Source organism: Hevea brasiliensis, chromosome 5 (genome assembly GCF_030052815.1).
Source record: "Hevea brasiliensis isolate MT/VB/25A 57/8 chromosome 5, ASM3005281v1, whole genome shotgun sequence".
In the NCBI taxonomy this organism is placed as follows: domain Eukaryota; kingdom Viridiplantae; phylum Streptophyta; class Magnoliopsida; order Malpighiales; family Euphorbiaceae; genus Hevea; species Hevea brasiliensis.
The window spans coordinates 15,335,746-15,359,906 of NC_079497.1; the positions used below are offsets into that span (position 1 = coordinate 15,335,746).

Below are 24,161 nucleotides of genomic sequence, written 5' to 3' on the forward strand. Positions count from 1 at the left end.
AGATGATCTTCCTTAATTTTAGCTGCTGAAACCCACAGCTTCCATTCAATAATAGATGCTACGAGGAAGATGGAAGCGGGGGCTATCATTGAGGGAGTCTAGTTCTAAAAAGTATGAAGGCTTAACAATCTACAATTTCAAAGGCTATAGATGTAGGGAGGTTTAGTCACTTGACCAAGACTGTATCCTCATTCAGGACTAAAAAGGTAAAAGGAGGGAAGTTTGGCAAGAAACAAAAGAAAAATAAATTCTAGAATAAAATCAAGTCAAGCCTTGGTATGAGAAACAGATCTAGTTTGAGTTTGGATACTTCTGGTTTCATCAAGGACCATGGAGGTTCAGAACCTTTGAGTGTTACAGATGTGGACAAGAGGGAACATGTCGAGGGAGTGTCTTAATATGGAAAAGGTGGCTTCTCAACAAGTAGGGTCAGGTAGTATGGCTTAACTAGTAGCGAGACAGACTTCTATGGGTCCCTCATCAGGGAGAGGACAGGGTAGAGGATGAGGTTCTTCATCCTCCACAATAGGTTCACAAGGGAGGGTTCAACAGCACCATCTTAGATCTTTACCATGCCATAACAGGAAACCAATACCTCCAATACTATGGTGTTAAGTAACCTTTACATGGGAAGTTTCAATGTGCACGCTTTGATTGATTTGAGTGCATCACACTCTTTTGTTAACCCTAATATAGTCTTAAGATTAGGATTGGTAGTCTCAAGTTTAGAATGTCTATTACTTGTTAGTGGACCCAAGTGTGACTCTTCATTAACAGATATGTTCTGTTATGCTTGTCTAGTGATGCTTGAAGACAAATGTTTTCTAGCTGACCTAGTCATTCTAGAATTAACAGATTTTGATGTCATTTTAGGAGTGGATTGGCTCTTAGCCAACTATGCTACCTTGGACTGTAGAAGCAAGATAGTAAAGTTTAGAGGATAGGATGGGTCAATTATAGCATTTCAAAAAGATCAGATAGTACTTGTAAAGGGTATGATCTCAGCCATGCAAGCCCTATGCTCCGAAATGGTTGTAAAGGAATGGATTGGCTCTCAGCCAACTATGCTGCCTTATACTATAGAAGCAAGATAGTAGAGTTTAGAGGATAGGATGGGTCAGTTGTAGTGTTCCAAGGAGATTATATAGTACTTATAAAGGGTATGGTCTCAGCCATGCAAGCCCTATGGATGCTTCGAAAGGGTTGTAGAGTGTTTCTAACACATGTTAAAGAAGTTATGGAGAATATAATTGGACCGGGGTTAGTTCCTGTGGCAAGAGAGTTTTCAATTGTGTTTCTAGAGGAACTACTTAGTTTGCCACCTAAGAGGGAGATAAATTTTGACATTGATCTCGTGCTAGGTACTAGACCTATATCTATCCCTCCTTATAAGATGGCTCCTGCAGAGCTAAAGGAATTAAAGGAATAGCTATAAGATTTAGTGGATAAGGGGTTCATTAGACCAAATACCTCTCCTTGGGGTGCTCCTATTTTGTTTGTGAAGAAGAAAGATGTACAGACAGTTGAATAAAGTGACCACAACTAACAAGAACCCTTTGCCACATATTGATAACTTGTTTGATTAGCTAGCTAGAGCTAGTTGTTTTTCAAAGATAGATTTGAGGTTCGATTACCATCAATTGAGGATTAAAGAGACATAAAATTTGAAAATTGCTTTTTGGATAAGATATGAGCATTATGAGTTTTTGGTGATGCTGTTTGGGTAACCAATGCCCCAGCTACATTCATGGATCTCATGAATAGGGTATTTAAACCTTATCTAGACCACTTTGTGATCATCTTTATTAATGACATATTAGTATATTCCAAAAGCCCCAAAGAGCATATATAGCATATAAGAATAGTTTTCCAGATGTTGAGGGAGAATCAGTTGTATACAAAGTTTTCTAAGAGTGAGTTCTGGCTGAAGAGCATATCTTTCTTAGGACATGTAATGTCAGAGATGGGAATTAAAGTGGATCCCAAAAAGGTTGAAGCAATGGCAGATTAGCTGAGGCCAACTACAGTGACAGAGATAAAGAGTTTCCTAGGTTTAGCGGGCTATTATAGTAGATTTGTGCTTGATTTTTCTAAGATAGCTGCTCCAATGACTAGGTTAACTTAGAAGAACAAGAAGTTTGAATAGAGTGATCAGTGAGAGGAGAGCTTTCAGAAGCTTAAGGAATGTATGATTTTGGCACCAATGGTGGCTATGCTTTTAAGCAATAAAGATTTCACCATTTACTGCGATGCCTCTAGAGTGGATTTAGGGTGTGTTATTATGCAGAATGGTAGAGTAATAGCTTATGCTTCTAGGTAGTTGAATAAGCATAAAGCTAATTATACCACTCATGACTTAGAAATGGCTACCGCAGTCTTTGTGCTAAAGATGTGGAGACACTATCTATATGAGGCTAAATGTGAAATCTTCACAGACCATAAAAGTCTCTAGTACATCTTTAATAAAAAAGAGTTGAATCTCAAGTAGTAGAGATGGATAGAACTGCTCAGTGATAATAATTGTACCATCTAGTACCATCTGGGGAAGGCAAATGTTGTTGCAGATGCCCTTAGCTAGAAATTATTTGTTAGTTTAGTTCATATATCCATAGAAAGGTGGCCTATCATGAAGGAGTTACACCAGTTGATTGGAGAAGGGTTACAACTAGAATTATCAGTTAAGGGTACTTGGATAGCTCAAATGAAGGTAACACCAGTGTGCCTAAGGCAGATAGCAGAGAAACACATGAACAACCTAAGTTGCTAAGGACAGTAGAGGCAGTACAGAAAGGTATGGTCAATGAGTTTCGATTTAATGGGAAAGGAGTACTGAGATATGGTAATAGGTTGTGTGTACCAGATGATATCAGACTCAAGGAAGACATTATGAGAGAAGCTCATAATACTAAGTACAATGTTCACCTCGAAACCACCAAAAATGTATCAAGATCTAAAGAGCGAAAGTCTTGAGGAGTCTCTATATGAGTTGGGCACATTGGATATGAGAAATCATCGGTGATAAGTCCATCTTATGTGGAATGTTTTTTATGTGAAAAACTCATTTGGATGATGCATTGCATATGTATAAAATGAATGATATAATTAAATTATAATGTTTAGTTTACTTGTTGAGCTTGTGTGAGCTTACCCTTTTCCCCTAACCTAAGATGTAGGTGTGTAAGAATAGAAGAGTCTTTTGGAGTTTGAGCAACAAGAGTAACTGTAGAGTGTTTATCTGGATTTTGTATGTTTAGTGGACATCTATTATATAAAGGAATAGTTACTGTGTTGATATTCAAGTTTATGATAGATGTTTTATCTTAAGTATAAGTGATGTAATCATGAATGGATGAAATTTAAGCTAACTACTTATGTAAGAATATGTGTTTGAACTATCTACACTTTAGTGATTTCATGTGTGTGACGGTTCAAATTCTAAGCCAATCTAATGTTAATTATGAATGGGAAAACTAAAGTGAAATAGATTGGAGTACGTTTGGATTGTGAGATACACGAATATATTTATGTTTAATAGGTTTTTAGGCTAGCTATAAGTTCCGGCAGCCTTAGGCTGACCCAATCACTAGCGCCGCTAATGGCCCTTAGTTTGGGTAGTTACATTTACCCTGTGAGTCGTGTTTATGTAATAAAAGCCATAAACTTCTTTTTGCTTCTTCCAGTTTATCTAGTTTTTGTCCTTTAGAACTCATTTATTTTAATATATAGGGTCTGGCTCCTATTAGTTCCATTAGTAATTATAAATTTTATGCTATATTTATGGACTATTTTATTCGCTATACTTGGTTCTTTCCTTTAAAATATATATATATGATGTCTCCACTATTTTTCCTATTTTCAAAGCATAAGTTGAAAAGCTATTAAAAAATCAATCATTAAACTCTACACTGATGGTGGGGGAGAATTTTTGAAACTTAAACCATTTCTTGCATCTCATGGTATCACTCACTTAATGACTCCACCTCACACACCTGAACATAATGGCATTTTTTAGCACAAACATTGCCACTTAGTTGAAATTAGACTTACCTTGCTCTATCAATCATCTTTACCAACTCAATTTTGGTCTTATGCCTTTGCCATTGTTTGTTATTTGATTAACATAATGCCCACAACTGTCCTCTCTCTGATATCTCCTTTTCCCAAACTATTTCATACTGAGCCCAACTATGAGAAACTTTGAACCTTTGGCTGCTTGTTCTACCCTTGGCTTTGGCTATACACTAGACATGAGCTTCAGCAAAAGTCTTTTACCTATATCTTCTTGGATATGCTTAAATTAGAGTATCTATCTATGTTTTGATGCAACTACAGGAAGAATTTACACTTTTTCACCATGTTATCTTTAATAGGTCTTGCTTTCCCTACGTCACTGCCAATACCTATCTTCCACAAGTCACCACTTTAGACACATCTACATGGTTTCTTATAGATCCTTAATCCCTTCCAATATATTTGATTCCAATTAATAGTGGTATTGCACTAGAACAATTTGTTGTACCGTATTCATCTTCCTCAGACACTTAGTTACATTCATTTTTATCTCCACTTACATGTTTAACGCCACTACAATCTCCTTTCTCTAATCCAGAAAGAACCTCCCTATCTACTATCATTCCATCCACCACATCACCATTACCCAACAATCCTACCCGTCAACAACTTCGGACACACTCTATGACTACCCGCTCTCAAAATAACATTTTTAAGCCAAAAATTCAAACCTTCACAGTCACTAAAAATCCTATCCCAATTGCTACTAAATCGACATATATGACCTTATCCCTTCAAGATCCTAATTGGTGAGCCGCAATATCTAATGAGTTCAATGCTTTAATGACAAATGGCACATGGACTCTGACTTTGTTTCCACTTGGTAAGCAAGTAGTAGGATGTAAGTGGGTATTTCGTATCAAAAGAAACTTCGATGGTACCATTACTAGATAAAAGGCACACCTTGTGTCCAAGGGTTTTCATCAGCGACTTGGTAGTGAATACAATGACACTTTTAGTCTTATGGTAAAGCTTGTTATAATTCATGTTGTGCTCACAATTGCTATTAGTAATGGTTGGTCCCTTCATCAATTGGATGTTAATAATGTATTCCTTTATGGCCCGCTAAATGAAGAATTTATATGATGTAACCCCCTGGCTTTGTGGATTCTAATAATTCTTCTGCAATTTGTAAGCTTTAGAAATTAATTTACGGGCTAAAATAAACCCCTTGTATGTGGTACCTAGCACTATATAAATTCCTACTATCTTATGGGTTTTTTTAACTCTAAGTCTAATGTCTGATTATTTAATACTCCTCTAATGGCTCTATCATTTATCTTGTTTATGTGGATGATTTAGTTGTTACAGGTAATAACTAAAACTCTACTAATGATTTTATCAAAATCTTGCCCACAACCTTTTCAGTTAAAGATTTAGGCTCTCTTCATCATTTTCTTAGCATTTATGTGTCATCCATGGACAGTGGCCTTTTTCTATGTCAACACCAATATATGGCAAACTTGTTATGATGCACCAACATGATTGATGCCAAACCTGTGGGTCACCTATTGCAACTAATGCTTCTCTTACAATAGATGATGGTAATCCCATAACTTATGCAACATAATACAAAAGTATTATTGGTTCATTGCAATACCTTTCTTTCACTAGACATGATATTGCCTATTTTGTGAATAGGCTTGCTCAGTACATGCATCAACCCATTGAAACTCATTGGACAATAGTAAAAAGACTGCTATCCTTAATTACTAGGTCCTCAATTAAAGCTGAGTACAGGGCAGTTGCATTTGCTGCCTTCTCAAAGAGCTTTAGATCTTTCTTCTATCATCGCCAACTATCTATTATGATAACATAGGCACAACTTATTTCTGTGCCAATATTGTTTTTTCACAGCCAAATGAAGAACTTGGCATTAGATTATTACTTTGTATGGGAATTGGTAGAAGTTGGACAACTCTCTATCTACCATATCTCCAACAAGGATCAGTTCGCTGATCTCTTAACCAAGCCTCAACATTAGTCCAAGTTACTTCTTCTTCGGTCCAAGATTAGTGTCTCTAATGGTAGCAAAGTCTTGTAGGGGCGCATAAAAGACAACACCTAGCAATAGGAATCTTTTATATTAGTTGTATTCTATGTATATAAATATTGTTATTTTTCCACCTGTAAATCTTATCTGTTAGCGTTTGATATCCTATATATTCAGTTGTAACACTTTCTCAATTCTATAGAAAAACCTTTGTGCACTTTACAGGAATAAGGTGGTGGTGGTGGTGGGAGCGACAGGGTTGGGGGGAGGTAGTAGTAGCGATGGCAATGGCGATGGCTAAGTGGTGGTGAGAGTAGCAGAGGTGGTGGTTGTTAGGCAATGGTGGTTGAGTAGTGGTGGTGGCTAACTTGGTGTGATGGGGGTAGTGATGGTAGTGGCAATGGTCGAATGGTTGTCGTGACTACCAAATAGTGGTGGTTAGGTTTTGGTGGTAGTAGTGATGGTGGTGGTGGAGGTAGTGTTGATAATAAATTAAAAGAAATTAAAACAAATAATCATAATTACATTCCTTTTTATATGCAATGATCATTACACTATTTAAAGTGTGATTGATTATATTATATAATTATTATTTCATTATATAAATTTTTTTTGGTTAACTAATAAATTAATCAAATATGTAATATAATCGCAATTATTATATTATACCTTTAATTACATTATGTCAAATGTAGCCTATTAAACTCTCAAGTTAAGAATCATGCCATAGGTCTATGGACAAGAAGATCTCTTCTAAGGTCGAAGTTTTTCCTCTATTTGAGTTCCTACCTCTCCTTGCCAAACATATGGTGAATGTAATAGAGAGCAAGTTGGAAGAGCCATGTAACCTCGAGACTTGCTAGGAGAGAGATTCTAAAATCTCATGAATTTAGGATTTCGTTTGTTTAACGAAAAATAACTTGTATATAGAAAATATTTTCTATTATTTGATTGTAATGTTAAATTAATGATATATATTTATTTCATGTATATATAAGTGTATTTATATTTTAATAAGATTATCAAAATTTAGAAAATATAAAATGACTTCCTCTTTTGAAAAATGAAAGTTATTTTGACTTTAGTTTTCCATTTGATCAGGAAAATATTTTTCGTTGATCATTTTTCTTGAACGCTCCAAACACCATAAAATGTAAAAAATATTTTCCAGAAAATATTTTTCTGTGAAACAAGTAGAGCCTTAAAAATATTCTCTGCTTGTTTTATTATTTCATCGCCCTCCTTCATATAAGAGAAGGTTACAAGCAATTTATTGGAATTCTACTAATAATAGAAGTCGTAAACCAACAAGAAAATTACAACTAAAAAGGAAATAACAATTAAATGGGAAAAGTAAACATAATCTGGAAATAACGAATGCTGCCTGAAGTCGACAATTTGAATTCCCTCTAGCCGCAAGCCCCGCGCCTATTGTAGCTCTTGCCTATGAATGTGTCCACAACATAGCCTTACTCCTTAGATCTCACCATCCCACAGTTCCTCAACAGTCTTATACGGCCCAAATGTCTCATGGACGAAAAAAGCCCCCTTGATAAGTCTTGCCTGCAAAATAGGATACCAAAGCATCTGTCAACCGGCTCCTATGATTTCAAGATCCTATTTCAGAGACCTATGATCCTCTAAAGAAACCAGAAAATTGCAACATTTAATCAATTTGGCATTCTAGAGTGCTTGAGACCATTTCCAACAATAACACCATAGGATATGAAATTACTTGCCTGCTCAATTTCAGAAAACATGGCAAACAAGTCATCTGGAATCGACCATTGGAAGACATCAAAGTTCTCTTTGATCCTTTCTTCTTTTGTACTCTTTGGAAGTACGCTATGGCCCATTTGCAGACCCCAGCGAAGAGCAACTTGGGCAGGAGTTTTCCCCAATTTCTGTGCAATGGCATTAAGAATTGGATTCTTAAGGACATCACTCTTAAGCCATGTGGTGCCAGGGGATCCTAAAGGTGCAAATCCCTGAAAGAAATACATGAAAAGGTAAACAAAAATAGAAACAGAAGAGATTAATTTCCAACAAAATCTCACTGCGAACTGTCAAATGCATTCTATCAAGTAAGAAGCTCCCTTAGAAATATAATAGAATATTTGCCTACTCACGGTGAGGTGAATTCCCTTGAACTGACAAAATGCACGTAGCTTAGACTGCTGCCACGAAGGATGGCACTCCACCTGATTCACAGCAGGAGGAACACGTGCCACCTCTAGCAATTCCCCCAGTTTCTTTGAAGAGAAGTTACTCACACCAATAGCACGAGCCTTGCCAGCATCATAGAGTGCTTCCATTGCCTTCCATGTGCTAGGAATATCTGGTTGATCAAAGTTCTCAGGATTCAAGTCAACTGACCCCTTCTTCATCTTAGCTGGCCAATGGATCTACAAAATTTACAAATCTGTAACTTGAAGCTAAGCAGATATCTAGATTAGACACAGGCAGCAGTGGCTGCATTCATAGGCTACAAGTAAAATAATTAAGCCAAAATTCCAATTGCCTCTTTCACTTTTTTAGGCCACACTCAATTTTCAATCTGGAAGGAGGGTGTGTTAACAATATTGAAGCATCCACTCATGTGCCAAGTCATAAGAGACACAACAAAAGAATAAGCTCTGATCGGGTAATACATACAAGGTACAAATCAACATAATCAAGCTGCAAGTCCTGCAGAGTTCCTTCCAATGCCCGTACAACATCTTCTGGTTCATGATTAGAAGACCTGTATGGATTATGAATTATTTTTGGCTTAGATGGTCATTTCAACAGAATAAGTTCAAAAGTCTCAGCAAAAGAGGCCCATGGCATGCATTAGGGAACCATAATTAACGCAATTTCGAACAACTCAACTTCCAATTAAGGGAATGGAAAAACACGAACCAGAGTTTGGAGGTAATAAATAAATCGTCACGCTTCACCACACCGTCTTCAAAGAGCTTCTTCAATACTGAACCAATCTACAAGGAGAAAACGAGAATTCAAGGAGCTTCTTCAATACTGAAATTTGGCATTGTCATTTAGATATAGACAGGGGTGAGGAAATTACAGAATTCAGTAATCAAGCAAAATACATATAATGAAGATTCAGGAAAAAAAAAAAAAAAAAGAAATAAACAAGACTTTAAACACAGACACTGTAGAAATAACAGCAATTACCTCCTTCTCGTTGTCGTAAGCTTGAGCACAATCAATATGACGGTAACCAATCTACAATGTAGAGGAACAGAAAACTGTAATTGATAACGAAACGATAAATTCATGTTTGTTTGAGAAAAGGGGAAAGGGGAAAGAGAAAAGGGAGAAAAACCTTGATGCCGGCGGCTACGGCATCACCGACAAGACCAGGTTCAGCCTGCCACGTGCCGAGCCCGACGGAAGGCATCTTAGCTCCGGTGTTCAATTCGAAGAATCGAATTTCGTTTGCCATTTTGGGTATCTTCTGAGACTGAAAATGCAGAAACGTGCGTATTCAACGCTGATAAGGGTGCAGAGGCAGGAGAGTGAGAGTGTGCAGGGTTTGTGTAGGACGCGAGCAGTTTTATAGAAGGAGAAATCATTGAAGTAGATCATCATCATGTGACGCGAGATCAGCGAGGCCTCCAAGTCTGACTTATTGTCTGCCGCCAATGTTATTGTCTGACTTATTGTCTGCCGCCAGTATTATTGTCTGACTCAATAATATATAATATTAAATATTATGTTTTTATTTATTAAAATAATATTTTTAATTTATTTAAAATATAAAATAAAATAATTAAAAATATTATAATATATAATATTAATTATTATAATTTTATTTATTAAAATAATATTTTTAATTTATTTAAAATATAAAATAAAATAATTAAAAATTAAAAAAAAAATTAAAAATTACTTATAATGACGTTTATCTTTTCTTAAATTTTTTAATTATTTATTTTTTTAATTTTAATTTTTTATTTTATTAAATTTTAATTTAATTTTAAATTAAAAAATAATATTTATAATAAAAATATTATAATATATAATATTACATATTATAATTTTATTTATTAAAATAATATTTATATTTCATTTAAAATATAAAATAAAATTATTAAAAATTAAAAAAAATTAAATACTATTATAAGTGGTGTCAAATTTTTAATTTTTTTTTAATTAATTTTTTATTATTTCAAAAAATGTTAGATATTATTTTGAATAACGTCCAATGCTCTTATTAAATTTTTGATATAAATATTATTTTAAATATCATCTAAATCTTAAAAATACTATTATAGTTAACGTTTTACATTCAATTTATCCATCTCAACATTATTTATTTCCTTTTAATAATTATTTTTAAATTTACTTTTTTTTATATTATTATGTTTTTTATTACACCTTTTTTTTGTCAGAAGCCCGGTGGTCGATATAGGGGAAAAGCAAATGTCCTTTTTCATGCAGTTGTATTGCCGATTAGTAAAAGATAATATTAACCTCCTTTGATATCTCTTGGCTAAGGTGGCGACAAAGAGTGTTTATCTATGCTTACCATCAGCCATCAAGTTGCATGAGAAGGAATAAAATAAGAAAAGTAGCAGCCTTAAAAGTAGAAAGACTCTTTTTCCGCAAATTATTAGATACAGCCTCATTTAGAGCTGTGGATCCCACGATATTAAATTTAGGGAATTACTCATTTTTCCTACTGCGGATAAAAACTTAACACAATGACCCTTCCATCCATTTTCAATTACTGCCGCAAGTCCCCATTATTAGCGGTTGCAATTTTGTGGTTCGGTCCCAGAAGAAATCACAGTGAATGCTTCACAATGGTTCCTAATGGCTGTGAAATATTGTTCCTTGGTTCATCTGAGGAGTCATCCAGCTTAAGATCATCCAGAACCTTGAATAGACAACATCAGAATATTTTGGAACCAATTAATGAAATTGATGAGTTGTTAGCTTAAAGGAGAAACCACTCCTCTTTATCAGTGATTTGCCTAACCTTGAAACAGTGATGAAAAACAAGTATGATATGTCTAGAAATTTCCTCCATAGGATGCAATTAAACAAGAAGCTACTGCGGATGATAATGACGATGGGAATCTTTTAATGCCTGAACCTAAAGATGATGGTGATGAGATTGTTCATGATAGCAAGGATGGAAAGAGAAAGAAAATGAGAAAGAGAAAGCAAATTAATGATCTTCTTTTGAAATTAATGAAGAAGATAAACAGGTGTGAATTGCAGAGGCACCTAAAATTCATATTTATTTATTCAATATTTTTCATTTTTTTTTCACCATCCACTACTCCTGCACCCTTGTGTATCTAAATTGTCTCCTCCGGATTGGAAAGTTGCATGATGAAGAAGCTAAAAACAAGGATTCCCCAATCCCCACAAAAGAGGACGCGGCAAAACTTATTAAAAGCATTTGGACAGTTCTGGAAATAAAGAAAATAGAAACAGAAACAGAAACAGAATCAGAAATTCAGATGCCTGGTTTGAAACACAGAGAAGAATCATGGCTCCCAGAACCGTGACATCCACCGGCAGCATCTCCTTCTGTTGATGAGAATGGGCGTTTAAAGTGGAATAAATTTCGATTTTTTTCATCTCTTACCTGTGGCATTGTGTTAAAATAGCAGGCGAAATTCAGTTGTAAGCCGTCGAAGGAAGAAGGAAATTGCAGAGGAAGAGAGGGAGAAATTTAGTTTTTAGTTTGTTATTGTAAGCTATGGAGACTAAAATGTTATGGAACATGATACGAGAGCAGAAAGAGGGAATTTTGTGTTTGATCGGAGGGCATTTCAGTCTTTTGGAAAAGTTCCAACATCTAACCTGCTTGAAAACAAATGAAGGACCGTTAACGGAGGCAAAAGTTAAAAACCTTTTAAAGAGTTTTTGAAAATATAAGAACAAATTTATTAATAATAACAAAATGCAGATCTAAATTATAAATCTCACAAAGTTTAAATCCGCCCTCAGACAATTTAGAAAAGCTTAGATTAATTAACTTTTTAACATTTGGACTAAATTATTAGATGGTTAACAATAAAAGGACTCTTTTACCCTTTTTCCATTTATCTCGAGTGTCCATAATCTTACCTGCCAAAAAGCGCAGGTCAATGACCTTTTGTCTCCTTTTTGTCTCCTTTATTACAGCTTTTTACGAGGTGGCAAAACTGGTTAGATTTGTCTGATCATTTTCAACTTAATAGTTTTAGAAAATTTAAATTGAAAATATTTTAAATTATAAATTAATTTAAATTATTTAAATATATTAATCATGATTTTAATTATGCACAGATTTAAAAATTATTGAAGATAAATGATTAAAAGTTTAAAATTCAATAAGAGTTAATTTGAGATTGAATCAGAACATAGCATAAAGTCTTATATAATAATATTATTAATATGATATAAATCACTATATTCATTATAAATATTCATAAGTATATTCTAGATTATAATTAATTAAAAATAAATAAATACAACATAATTATCTAAATAACTATGATCAAAATAAGTTATTAACTTAAAAATTAAAGAATAAATAAAGTATTTTCTATGGTTAAAATCTTGGATGTTTCAATGCTACTGCAAAAAATCCCAAATGAATGAAGACAACATTGCTCTTTTTCATTTTATACATTATACCCTTAAACTTGGGCATAATTGTTAAATATGGGCATATCAAATCAGATTGCTGATAGGAAAAAGAAAAAGGGAATTAGAAGTTAAATTTCACCTATCAAATGGGTGTACCAAATTAGAAATCAGAACACCTTGCCCATGCATTATTTTTCCTCTTTGAACTTTATTTCTTGGACAACAACAAATTCATATTTAAGACACAATCTTATAACCCTTCATTCTGTTATCAAGAACAGCCTTTCACAATTAAAATTCAAGAATAAAAGATTACCTAAATTCGGAGAGAGAAGGCAATAAGGAAAGTAGACATAGCCCAAAGAAATACCCGTTGGGAGATCGACTCCTGAAAGTTTGTCCAACAGAAAATGTTGAAAATCATGAGAAAGGAGAGAGAGAGAGCTGCAATTTGAAAATGAGAAGCTAGAGTATAGGCCGTTTTTGAGAATGAGAAGAAGGGACAGAGGGTTGGGATTTAAGAATAAACAAAACCAAGCCGTTTTTGGTTGAAATGATGAGAATAAAAAGAATCATGGAAAACCCGCTGGAACCATTAAATTCATGATAGGTCAACCGGGTGACCAGTTATCCGGCCGAGAGAATCGATTTATACGGGTTTTTCTTCAAAAGGGTTTTAAGAGTGAACCAAATTGGAGAAGGGACCCATGGCCGATTTTTACGATTGAACCGGTCGGTGAGGTCAGATCTAATAACTATGTTATTAATAGGTTGAAAAACGATTAACTGTAAGATTCTTTAAATCATTTTAAACTTTTCTTTTAACATAGTTTAAATTGGATTATTTTAAATTATAAATTAATTTAAAATATTTAGTAAATCATTTAAGTTTAAAAATATTAAGTTTAGAAATTTATTTTTTATAAAAGAATGACAAACTTTTTAAATCTGATTAGATTAACTGGTTCATCAATTACTCAATCCATTCATTCAAATCAATCGCAATTAAAAAAAATATTTTATTTATAAATTGGACTAATCACTGATTCGATCACATTTTATAGATGCTATTAGGCTATTTCAATTTTTATGGACTTGGCAATTAGCAACGATACTTTTGACACACCATTTTTTTCTTTACTTTAAAAAATTTATTTTAAAAACTTCTAATATTCTCTAAAAAAGAATGTAAAATTCTAAATTGAATGCTATAGATGCCGTGTTTGGCACACTGTATCACTCAGGGTAAGGCTGAGTATTTAGTTTAAATTAAATCGAACCGAATTGAATAATTAAAACTGAATTAATCAAATTATTATATTTTAGAAATCAAATTAAATCAAAATGAATAAAAAATCCAATCAAACCGAACTGTTCTGTGGTTTGAACTAATCGATTTTTATGTTTAAATAAATTTTTTAATTTAAACTTAATTTTTAAATTATTTAATCTGAATTTAACTTTGATTTCAACTTAATAACTATCAATTAATGAAATTAAATGATTTATAAATATAAAATTATATATAATTCATAAATTTTTTATAAAAATAAATTAATTTAAAAATTAATAAAATAATTTAATTTAATTTAATTAATTTTTTCTTTTAAAAATAAGATAAAATTGAAATAATTAAAATTTTTAAAATATAAAATTAAATTAAATCAAATTAAATTATTTTAAAAATTAAATTAAATTAAAATTAATTTATTTTATTTTATTTAAATTAAATAGTATTCGCCGCTACAAGTTCAGGGCTTTCCTTCCCATAGTTACTGCACGTGGTTATCAGACAATTTTGATCATTGGATAAAAGCCAATTGGGCGAATGGTCAATGTAATCTGGTGAGCGCCAAAGAGATATTTTAGAAAAGCTAATCGACTATTTTAATTTTTTATGGACTTGATAGTTGACAATGATATTATTCCTACACTAATGTTTCTTTAACTTTTATTTATTTATTTTTTTAATTTTAAGTTATTGAATCATAAACGCTTCTAATCCAATGAGATCTAACATATGAAATTGCCATGTCAATATTACTATTAATTTAATTCTATTTTAAGTTTATTTTAGTTTTAACTTTTTAATTATATATATATATATATATATATATATATATATATATATATATATATATATTTATTTATTTAATGCATTTGGCTCTAATTACACTTTAAATTGGAAGCCTCACATTTTATAGGATAAATCAAATACCAATGAGATATATCTCATTCATTTTTTTTTATTTTAAATTATTGAAACATTTTATTATTAAATTTATTCAATATTTACATAAAAAAGTATAATTTAAATATTTTAGTCTAATTCAAATAATATATAATTAAACTACAAATGAATGTAAAAGATATTTTATCTTTTGTTTCATAAATAAATACTTTAATAATAAGAATTTAAAAAATATAATCTTTATATTCAAAATAAACTATACATATAGAGAGAGACTGAGAGAGCATTGTAAAAGCAATCTTATTTGTATAATAAAACTTAATTTTGAGTTACTATACAAACAATATTATTGTAAAATTTATATTAGTTTTTTTAACCTCTTTGTCCTTCTTTTTTTTTTAATATCTAATTTTAAAATCTTAAATCATTTTAGTTTTTTAACTGTTTAATAATTAGATTTATCTCAATCACTACATATTATTTAAAAAAAAAGTAAAGTGACTTTATTTATAATATAATATATTTTACTTTATAATTTAACATCATAAAGTAAAAAATATAAGAAAAGATAGTTACACTATGATAAATAGACTTTTTTTTTTTTTTCACTTTAGCCTCTCTCTCTATATATAATTTCATTTATTAATAATAATGTAAAAAATTTTGTTAATAAAAAAAATTTTGTATCCTTGCGCAGACATTGTAGCTTGTTAATTTCTAAACACTAAAAGAAAAATAAAATAAAAAGAGATTGGCAATCAATCGAATCGGTCGCTAATTCATTAAAATTAATTATCAATCGATTTAATAATTGATTTAGTCAGTTGCAATGAAATTGGTTACAAATAGTAACCTATAACTAAATCGGTTGTTAAATTAATTAAATTCAAAAAAATTAAAATTTTTGACAAGAAACTATCAGTTACTAGTAGCAACTGATTTAACAACCGAAACACAATCAGTTACAAAAATTTTAGTATCTTTAATTTTATAAGTTTTCAATTATTTTATAAATCAGTTATTTTTTATAACTAATTTAGCAATTGGAAAGTCAATTGCTAATTTCAAAAAAAATTATAAAAAAATAAATTTCTAAATAACAAATAAAAAATTTAAATAAATAAATTTTCAAAAAATTACTAATAATAACTATTTTAAAAAAATATTAACAAAAAATTAAATATAAAAAGATATTTATAAGACAAATTAATAAAAAAAATTAATATATATATATATATATATTCTAACCAAAAATTACTAAAAATTAATAATACAAATAATTTATTAACAAAAGTATATTTGTATAAAAATTTTTATTTTATGTCAAAAAAATAAATTAAATAAAAAAAATGAGAAAGAAAAAGATAATTAAGAAGAAAATATATGAGAAAGATAAAGACAAAAAAAAATGATGAAGAAAATAGATATAAAAGAAGAAGATGATAAAGAAAATATGTTAACAATGAAAAGATGAGTAAAATAGATAAAAATGAAGAAGATAATGAAGAAAATGAGAGAAATGAGAAGAAAGAGAGAGAAAAAATAAAGAGTGGTAGAGAATAAAAATGAGCAGTGGTTTATATAGGCGAATTAGCAAGTAATTATCTGATATAAAAAAATTAGCAAGCGATTGTCGGTTGGGTTTTTTTTTTAATTGGATGGAAATTTTTGGAGAAAAATTTTACAATTGGTTGTTATAGCAACCGCTTTTAATTTGTTGTAAAAATTGATTATTGTTAGCAACCAATTTGCAAATCTATTACAAATCAAAATAAAAAAAAATGGAGGAAATTTTTTAGGGAAAAAATAGGTTATATAATCGGTTTTTAATAGTAATCGATTTTAATCGATTGCAAAAATTAGTTGTTGTTAGCAATCAATTCATAAATCAGTTGCAAATAAAAAAAGAAATAATAAAAAATTGAGTGAAAATTTTTAGGGAGAAAAATCAATTGCAAAATTGGTTACTAATAGTGATTGATTTTAATCGATTGCTATTAATAACTGATTCGGAAATTGGTTGTAAATCAAAAAGAGAAAATAAAAAATTGGGCTAGAATTTTTCAAAGGAAAAATTTAGTAACCAATTTGCAATTGATTGAAAAATCGATTACTATTAGCAACTAACAAGAAATCGGTTGCAAATAACAACTGATTTTAATTACTGATTGTAAATCAGTTGTTAACTTTAGAGCGAATTAAAATAATTTTTTAATTTAGAAACCAATTTCCTAAATCAGTTACTAAACCGATTTAAAATCTATTGCTATTAGTGATAGATTTTAACAACCCATTTCTTAATCGATTGTTAATAGCAAACGATTTTAAAATTAGTTGCTAATCATATATTTAAAGGTTTTCTAGTATCGATTAGCAATCAATTATAAATTGATTACTATTGAATTGGTTGCTAAATTTTTAAAAATTAATTATTTTACTAAAAAAATCGAAATTATAAATTAGTTGCTAATAGCAACCGATTTCAGTTGGTTGCAAAAATCGGCTGCAAAATTGATTTTTTTTTTTAGTGAAAAAATGCTCAAAAGTTTAAATTAATTCTGTCTTAATAAAATATTATATTTTTATAATAAAATATTATTTCATCTAGCTTTTAAATATAAAAATAATTTATTATTTTTAACTAAAATAAAATTTTAAAAAAATTCAACTTGGGGCTTGTTTGGTTTAGCTGTTTGATATAATTGATAGCTGATAACTGATAATTATTTCTATTAGCTAATGACTGATAGCTAAGCTAATGGAAGCTGATTTATATTAAGTGCTGGGCAAAATTTTGTCTAGCTGTTGTTGTTGGTGTATAAAAATAAGATAATATAAGTAATATAATTTCCTAATAATGTGGAAATATATTACAAGAGAGGGTAAAATGATCTTTTTATCTTCAAATAGTAATAAATAATTGAGAACAACTCTAATTTCATAACTTTTTGAAATGTAGCATTTCAAGGGGTGTATCAGCTGAACAACTGGTATGTTTACCAGATGAGTTTGGAGAAACTGTTGGATGCGAAACTCCATCAACTAGCCTAAACCTTTAATTCAAACACCACCTTATTCTATATATATGATTTCTCCTACACCCAAATCCACTTTTGAATTGATAATGGTAATATACGATATCTTCAATATTTGTGTGGAGTTGAATCAACAATGGCAATGGCAGCCTTCAAATCTTCATCTAAAAGGGCAATGATGGGTGAATCCACAAGTATACGGGTTATATCAAGTAATAGAGTGATAAGTCAAGTATCGTTCCACGAGGATTTGCTGTTTGAGCACCAAACTATGAATGAAGTGATTATTTGTGTTAATAATTGATGAATAAATGTAAATGTAAATGAGCAAAGTAAATTGATGAATATAATTGGAATGGGTAAAGAGCAAGCAAATAAATTCTAAATCTAGATGCAATTGAACTAAATTAATAATGGGTAATTTAAATCAAAGTCTAATTATGATAAAAATGATTTCAGAGTTGGGGGTTTATGCATAAATTAATTAGGATTTGTCTTGGATATTCCAATTTTAAGGAAAAATAGAGTTTGAAGATGATTGATTCTAAATTCCTTTGATATCTTTTTCAAGTAAACCAAAGTGTGATTTAAAATAACCAAACCTATTTTTGTATGATATTTGATTACTTTAAAACCCATTAAGTTTTGTAATCAATCATTAATTCCTCTTAAAACCCTAGTTTATTTCTAAATCTAGGTAATTTTAAGTTTCAATCCTTGATTATCTATCAATGACCTTCACCTTTCGGTGTTTCAATCAAAGATTAACACAATACCCAATGGGTACTAACATTAGGCAAGTAAATCAAGCACACAAGGAAGGAATCTAAACTCATATTTATATAAAATATGGAAATAACCAGTCCAAATCTACAAATTAATCTAAAACATATTTTCCAACTCTGAAATCCAAAGAGTTTACTCACTCATGTTGGTATATACAAGAGAGATTGATGGAAAAGTAAACAAAAACATGACAAGGAGACTAAAAATAGAAAAACCCAGGTAGAAGGACCAAAAACTCTGAGTCTTGGAGCTTTCAGAAATGGTTGTAGCAGCTCCTCTTCTGCAGAATTAATGGCGTCCTCTTCCCTTCTCTTTTTGTAATTTTTCTTTCCTTTTTGTTTCTTATTCTTTCTTCTTGTTACTTATTGTGGCAAAAACTAGAAAATGATGCTTTTATAAGGTCCCAAAAGTTGCCCTAAAAATAGATAAGAGCCAAGGAGTGGATAGAAAATGAGGTGTAAAAATATCCATGTCAGCAAAGTAATCCACATTCTGGACAGTTTGCTTAGGGTACTGCTTACCCTAAGTAGCTTCTTTAATAATTTTCGGCCTGTGGTTGCACTGTCTGCTTAAGGTTAAGCAGACCCTCAACAAATCTCGACAGGTTTGGAATAAAATGAGTTTTTCTACTCATGCTTGACTTTTGGCTTGACCTGTGTTACACCTTAAGCACTGCTGTTTACCCTAAGCAAGACCTCAAGCAATTCTTGGCAGGTTTTGGGATGAAAGCTTGAATGTGTAGGATTTAAGCTGTGCTTGACTTGCGGCTTAAGGTTAAGCAATATGGCATACCCTGAGCAGCGTCATAAGCAAAGTCTCAAGCAAATTTCGGCTAACTTGATCTTTTAAGGCTTGAATTCTCCAACTTTCCTCCATGCTTAAAGGGCTTCAAATTTCTTCAAATCAATTCCTAATGCACTCATTGACCCTCAATTTGCCACAAAAGCCTATAAAAAACAACAAAATTATAAAAATCAAATATAAAGTAACTAAAGTTGACAAATAGGCTAAAATAAAGCTAAAAACATAAAATATACTAAAATATAAGAGCAAATAGATGCAAAACTACCCTAAAATGCCTATATGAAATGAGTGCAACAAATTTCCCCAAACTCAAACCTTTGCTTGTCCTCAAGCAAATTAAAAACAATTAATGCAATTTAGGGTATCTTCCCTTAAATTCATGAAAGTTACTTATCCAAACTCTCAAGCTTACCTTTAGCCACCAACAAACTATATATCCACTTTCAAGGTACAAAGAATTCAATCCTTACCAAAGTTATCATCGCTTAGCCTTGGTTCAATTATTTATATCATCAAGGCCAAACCAATTAATCACAAAGAATAATCATGCCTAAATAGACTCTAGAGCAATTCATAAACTAAAGTGTCTCAAATAATAATGGAAGTAAATGAATGGATGAATGATATTCCAATCCCATAGGCAATTCTCCTATTCCAATCTCCACTAATATAGCAAAACACTATCAAAAGATCAAAAGGACTTTCTAGGGTTGTAATGGGGTTAAGGGGGTGATAATATGGGTAACAAGGAAAGGATAAAGGTAACAAAACATGAGAATAATCAAATTATTAAAAGATCAAGACACACAATTTTTTTTTTGAAAGAATCAAATGGGAGAAGGAACTTTACAACTATTCACCAATGCTAGCATATAATTTTAAAGCTTTTGGAGGGACTATATAAATAATATTGACTTTGAATTATAATTGTCTCTTTTAATTCACCCCCAAACTCATTTCTTTGTATACTTGGGTGGTGAATTACTTTGCATACCATAATTGAATTTGCTAGCATTTTTACTTTAGTCACTTCTTCCAACTAATTATTATATATATATTTTTTCTTTTATTTATTTTTATTTATTTATTTATTTTTTTAGTGTATCTATCACTCAAAGAATTATTCTCATGAAGGGTAGATAAGTGTTTGGGTTTATGGCTAAGCATTAATGTGGGTTTCAAAGAAATACAAGGGATGAATGTGGGCTCAAATTGGTTCCAAAGGGAAATTTTAAAGTGACGTTGGCTAAGGCTAAAATGTGGGTTTAAAATTCAAAGAATGCCTAGATCATTTCTTTCTCAAGTGCATGCTATGATTTCGCCTTGAAAGGTTTAGAAGGATTATTCTAGGATTAGTGAGACATCAATTAGCTACTTCTTACCCTAAAGTTTTCTCTAAGCACTCAAACTCAATGCAATTGATTAGGTGGCCCTTGGTTAAGAAAATATAAACTAAGGTAAGAATCTAATAACCATGCACCTATCCAAAACTTTCAATCCATCAAACCCTTCTAAAAGTAAGCTCAATTGCTCTTCAAAGCAATTTTCAATCCTTTAAGAACAAGGTAAAAATTTGTTTTTATGATATGCATGATCCTAAAATGAATGCATAAATCAAATTAAAACTAAGTGTAATTTATATGAAAATTATATGCAAGTGTATGTGTATAAATATTGACATATGAGTAGTATAAGTGTATGTGCATGGATTAGCTATGTATGAATGAATGAAAATTTTAAAAATTTTGCAAAAATTTTGGCCTTACCCCCAAACTCAAATGAGACATTATCCTCAATGTCTAAAATGGATACAAAGATGGGCAAAATTTTGAGAGCTAATCAATTAGAGAAATATATACAATTGGGAATTGAATCAATATTTGCTCAAGAATTCCAAAATTAATCTCAAAATGATATTAACAATGAAACTTTAGAGAGAAGAATGTGAAAAAGTATCCCAAATGTATGAATTTACTCTGCTTAAGATGTTGCTTAAGGTTAAGCAAGATTTGCATATGGTTAAGCAAGACCTTAAGCACTGGCAATATACTAAAAATACATAAAGAACAGCAAGTAAGCCATTACCTTAGGATGATGATAAATAAATTTAGCTTAAGGTAAATTGTGCCACTCATCATTATCAACAAAATAAGAACTAAGTAAAAGATAAAGTGCAAAAATAATGTGCAAAAAGATGAAAAAGTGTAATAAAATAAGATCTAACAGTTAAATCGGGAATTAATCCAAAAAGCATGCATAAAAAAACTATATTCAAAACTGCAAAAGAATATTAGAAAATAAAGTAAGATAAAAATAAGATAAAGAAAATAGGTAAATTGCAAGCACAGTCAGAAAATAAAAAAAAACTACAACTGTTACCAAAGTTTAAAATTCAACTGTCAAATTATAAAAGTAATCCAAAGACAGAAAGTAAAACTAAAATAAACTAAACTAAATTAATTGCTGCTTCTTATGTTGCTGTTAAGGCTTTGCTGCTGCTGATGGGTCTGCAGGTGGCACAGGGATTGTTGCATCAGGTTTTGCAGGGTCTTCTTGGTGATCTGAAGCTTCAGATGCTGTCTCCAAGTTTTCTGTGAGGTCCTTCATTTGCTTGAGCATGTCTTGGCCCCAATGATATAAGTTGTTGAAAGATTGGGCCAATTTGTTGTAAAGCTCCAAAATTTGAATTTCCTGCTATTTTTGCTTCTTTTTAAGAGATGAAAATCTCTTTTTAAGCCTCTTTTCTAGCTTCTTCTACTGTTTGACCTGCTGTTGACCTAGAACATCAAATTTAACTTCTGAACTCTTCAAGGTTTCAAGAATTTCTATGGTTGCAAATGGAGGAATAGATGGTTGGGCAGTGAAGCTGGCTACTTTGGATTCTAAGGAGCCTAAAGGGAACAGAATTTCTAATGGAATTTGCTGTTCAGTAGCTATTTGAGGTGCTTGCATAGGTTCTGCTGGTGCATAAGCACTTGGTGTTGCAGAACCACTAGCATCACCATGCTGCTATAACAATACATAAGTATGCCCTTTCTTCTCACAAAGATCCATGTGAAGCAACATTGTGCTGTCTAAAAATGACTCACTAGAACTGGCACAAGCTTATATAAACTAGCATCAAAGCCAAAGGAATTGGCTATGGCAGTTATATATCCTCCAAAAACTATGCTACCTGTGGTGTGCCTTGTGACAGTTTAGTGCCAATGAGTGGCTAAGAAATAGGCTGAGCTAACTGGCTTTCTCTCCTTCATACATCACAAGAAAAATAAGTCTCCAGCACCCACAATGCTATTACTGTGCCCTTTGCCTAAGATAGTGTAATAAATAAACCTATGAAGATATTTCAACATAGGATCCAATATCCTGGTTGCCTTTGCTGTCCTCTGCCTATAATATCCTCCATAAGGGCAATTTCCTTCTGGAACTTAATAGGATCATAAATGGTTTGTTGCCACTTAATGCTCTTATATCCAACATCTTGAAAACCAAAGATTACACTCATAAAGCCCATATCTAACTCTCTATCAATACCAGCACATCTAAAGTAGATTACATATCTATGGCCAGGGACAGTAGGTTTGAAATTCAACCTTAGGGAACTCAAAAACTCCAAAATCAAATATTTATACACTGGTTCCCTGATCCTAGCAAACTCAGTCTAATTGACAGCATCTAAATAAGCAAACATAGAATCATAAATTCCTAATTCTCTCAAAATTTGCTCATCCATATATTTATTTGCTGCAATGGGCTTGGAGGCTAAAATCTCATATGCATTTTTCACATTTATGTCTTTGAAAGCCCAAGGTAATGGAGAAATTACCTCCTCTATGTCATCTGTAGATACTGAAGGTGCTGCCGAAGCACTGGCAGGTTAAGAAGATGTTAAGGGCGACTGAAATGCAAGAATTGGAGCAACTGGTGATGGAATTGATGATGCTGACCTTGTTCTCTTACTAACTGGCTCTGAGGAAACCCTAGGTGAAGATTGAAAATCCATAGGAATAGGGGATGGCCCTTTTCTTTTTACAACAGAGGCTTTCTTGGTTTTACCTGAAGCCATTTTGGTTTTAGTTTTAGGTTTGGTTTGAGTTAGCGCAGGTTCAGGCATTGGTTCTTGAATTTGGGTTTCAGTAATGGGTGTTTCAATTGGGGTTTCTATGGCAGGGGCTAGGATGGTGGTTTCAATGGCGGCTTTATTTCGTGGTGTGAGGGGTGTCAGCAGAATGAGGGAGGGTGTTTGGTCTTGGGGTAGTGGTGGTGAAGATGGTGGAGGCGATTGTGGTGGCGGTGGGGTGCTCGGTGGTGACTGTGGTGGCGGCGGCGGACTTGCACTGAGAGTAGGGTTCACGCTAGCAGATGGTGAAGAAGTGGCCATTTTTGATTTAGCAAATTTTTTGGATTTTCTAGGTTTGTGGGTAGACCAAATCTTGGTTCTCACCATTTAATAAGTAGGAATAATCTCTTTAACTTCCCAAGAATAGCCGAAAGAGATGGCGGAGGGAGTGGGAGTGTGCTCTGGTTTATCGGGAGTGATAATGGAATAAAAGTGGCGGAAATTTGGGACTTTTAAAATTTGGGGCAGACAATTGGTGACTTGGGGTAATGCTTAGGGTTAAGCATGGATTGCATAGGGTACAGCTTAGGGTAAGCACATAACAATTTCTGAATTAAAGAGTCTGGA

At 31.9% G+C, this 24,161-nt stretch overlaps 2 protein-coding genes across 2 annotated transcripts; both read right to left on the reverse strand.

Annotated features, from left to right (window-relative positions):
- Nucleotides 1–7,258: 7,258 nt before the first annotated feature.
- LOC110662448 (NADPH-dependent aldo-keto reductase, chloroplastic) lies at nucleotides 7,259–9,614 on the reverse strand. The gene is made up of 7 exons (XM_021821413.2): nucleotides 9,393–9,614; nucleotides 9,242–9,292; nucleotides 8,966–9,042; nucleotides 8,720–8,807; nucleotides 8,194–8,469; nucleotides 7,804–8,052; nucleotides 7,259–7,627 (listed from the first exon to the last, which is right to left on the reverse strand). Exons 1-7 carry the CDS (start codon nucleotides 9,510–9,512, stop codon nucleotides 7,541–7,543), a joined length of 948 nt encoding a protein of 315 aa, XP_021677105.2. The 5' UTR covers nucleotides 9,513–9,614; the 3' UTR covers nucleotides 7,259–7,540.
- Nucleotides 9,615–23,351: 13,737 nt separating this feature from the next.
- LOC110662411 (extensin-like) lies at nucleotides 23,352–23,855 on the reverse strand. The gene has a single exon (XM_058147686.1). The coding sequence runs from the start codon at nucleotides 23,853–23,855 to the stop codon at nucleotides 23,352–23,354; it is 504 nt and encodes a 167-aa protein (XP_058003669.1).
- Nucleotides 23,856–24,161: the final 306 nt, after the last annotated feature.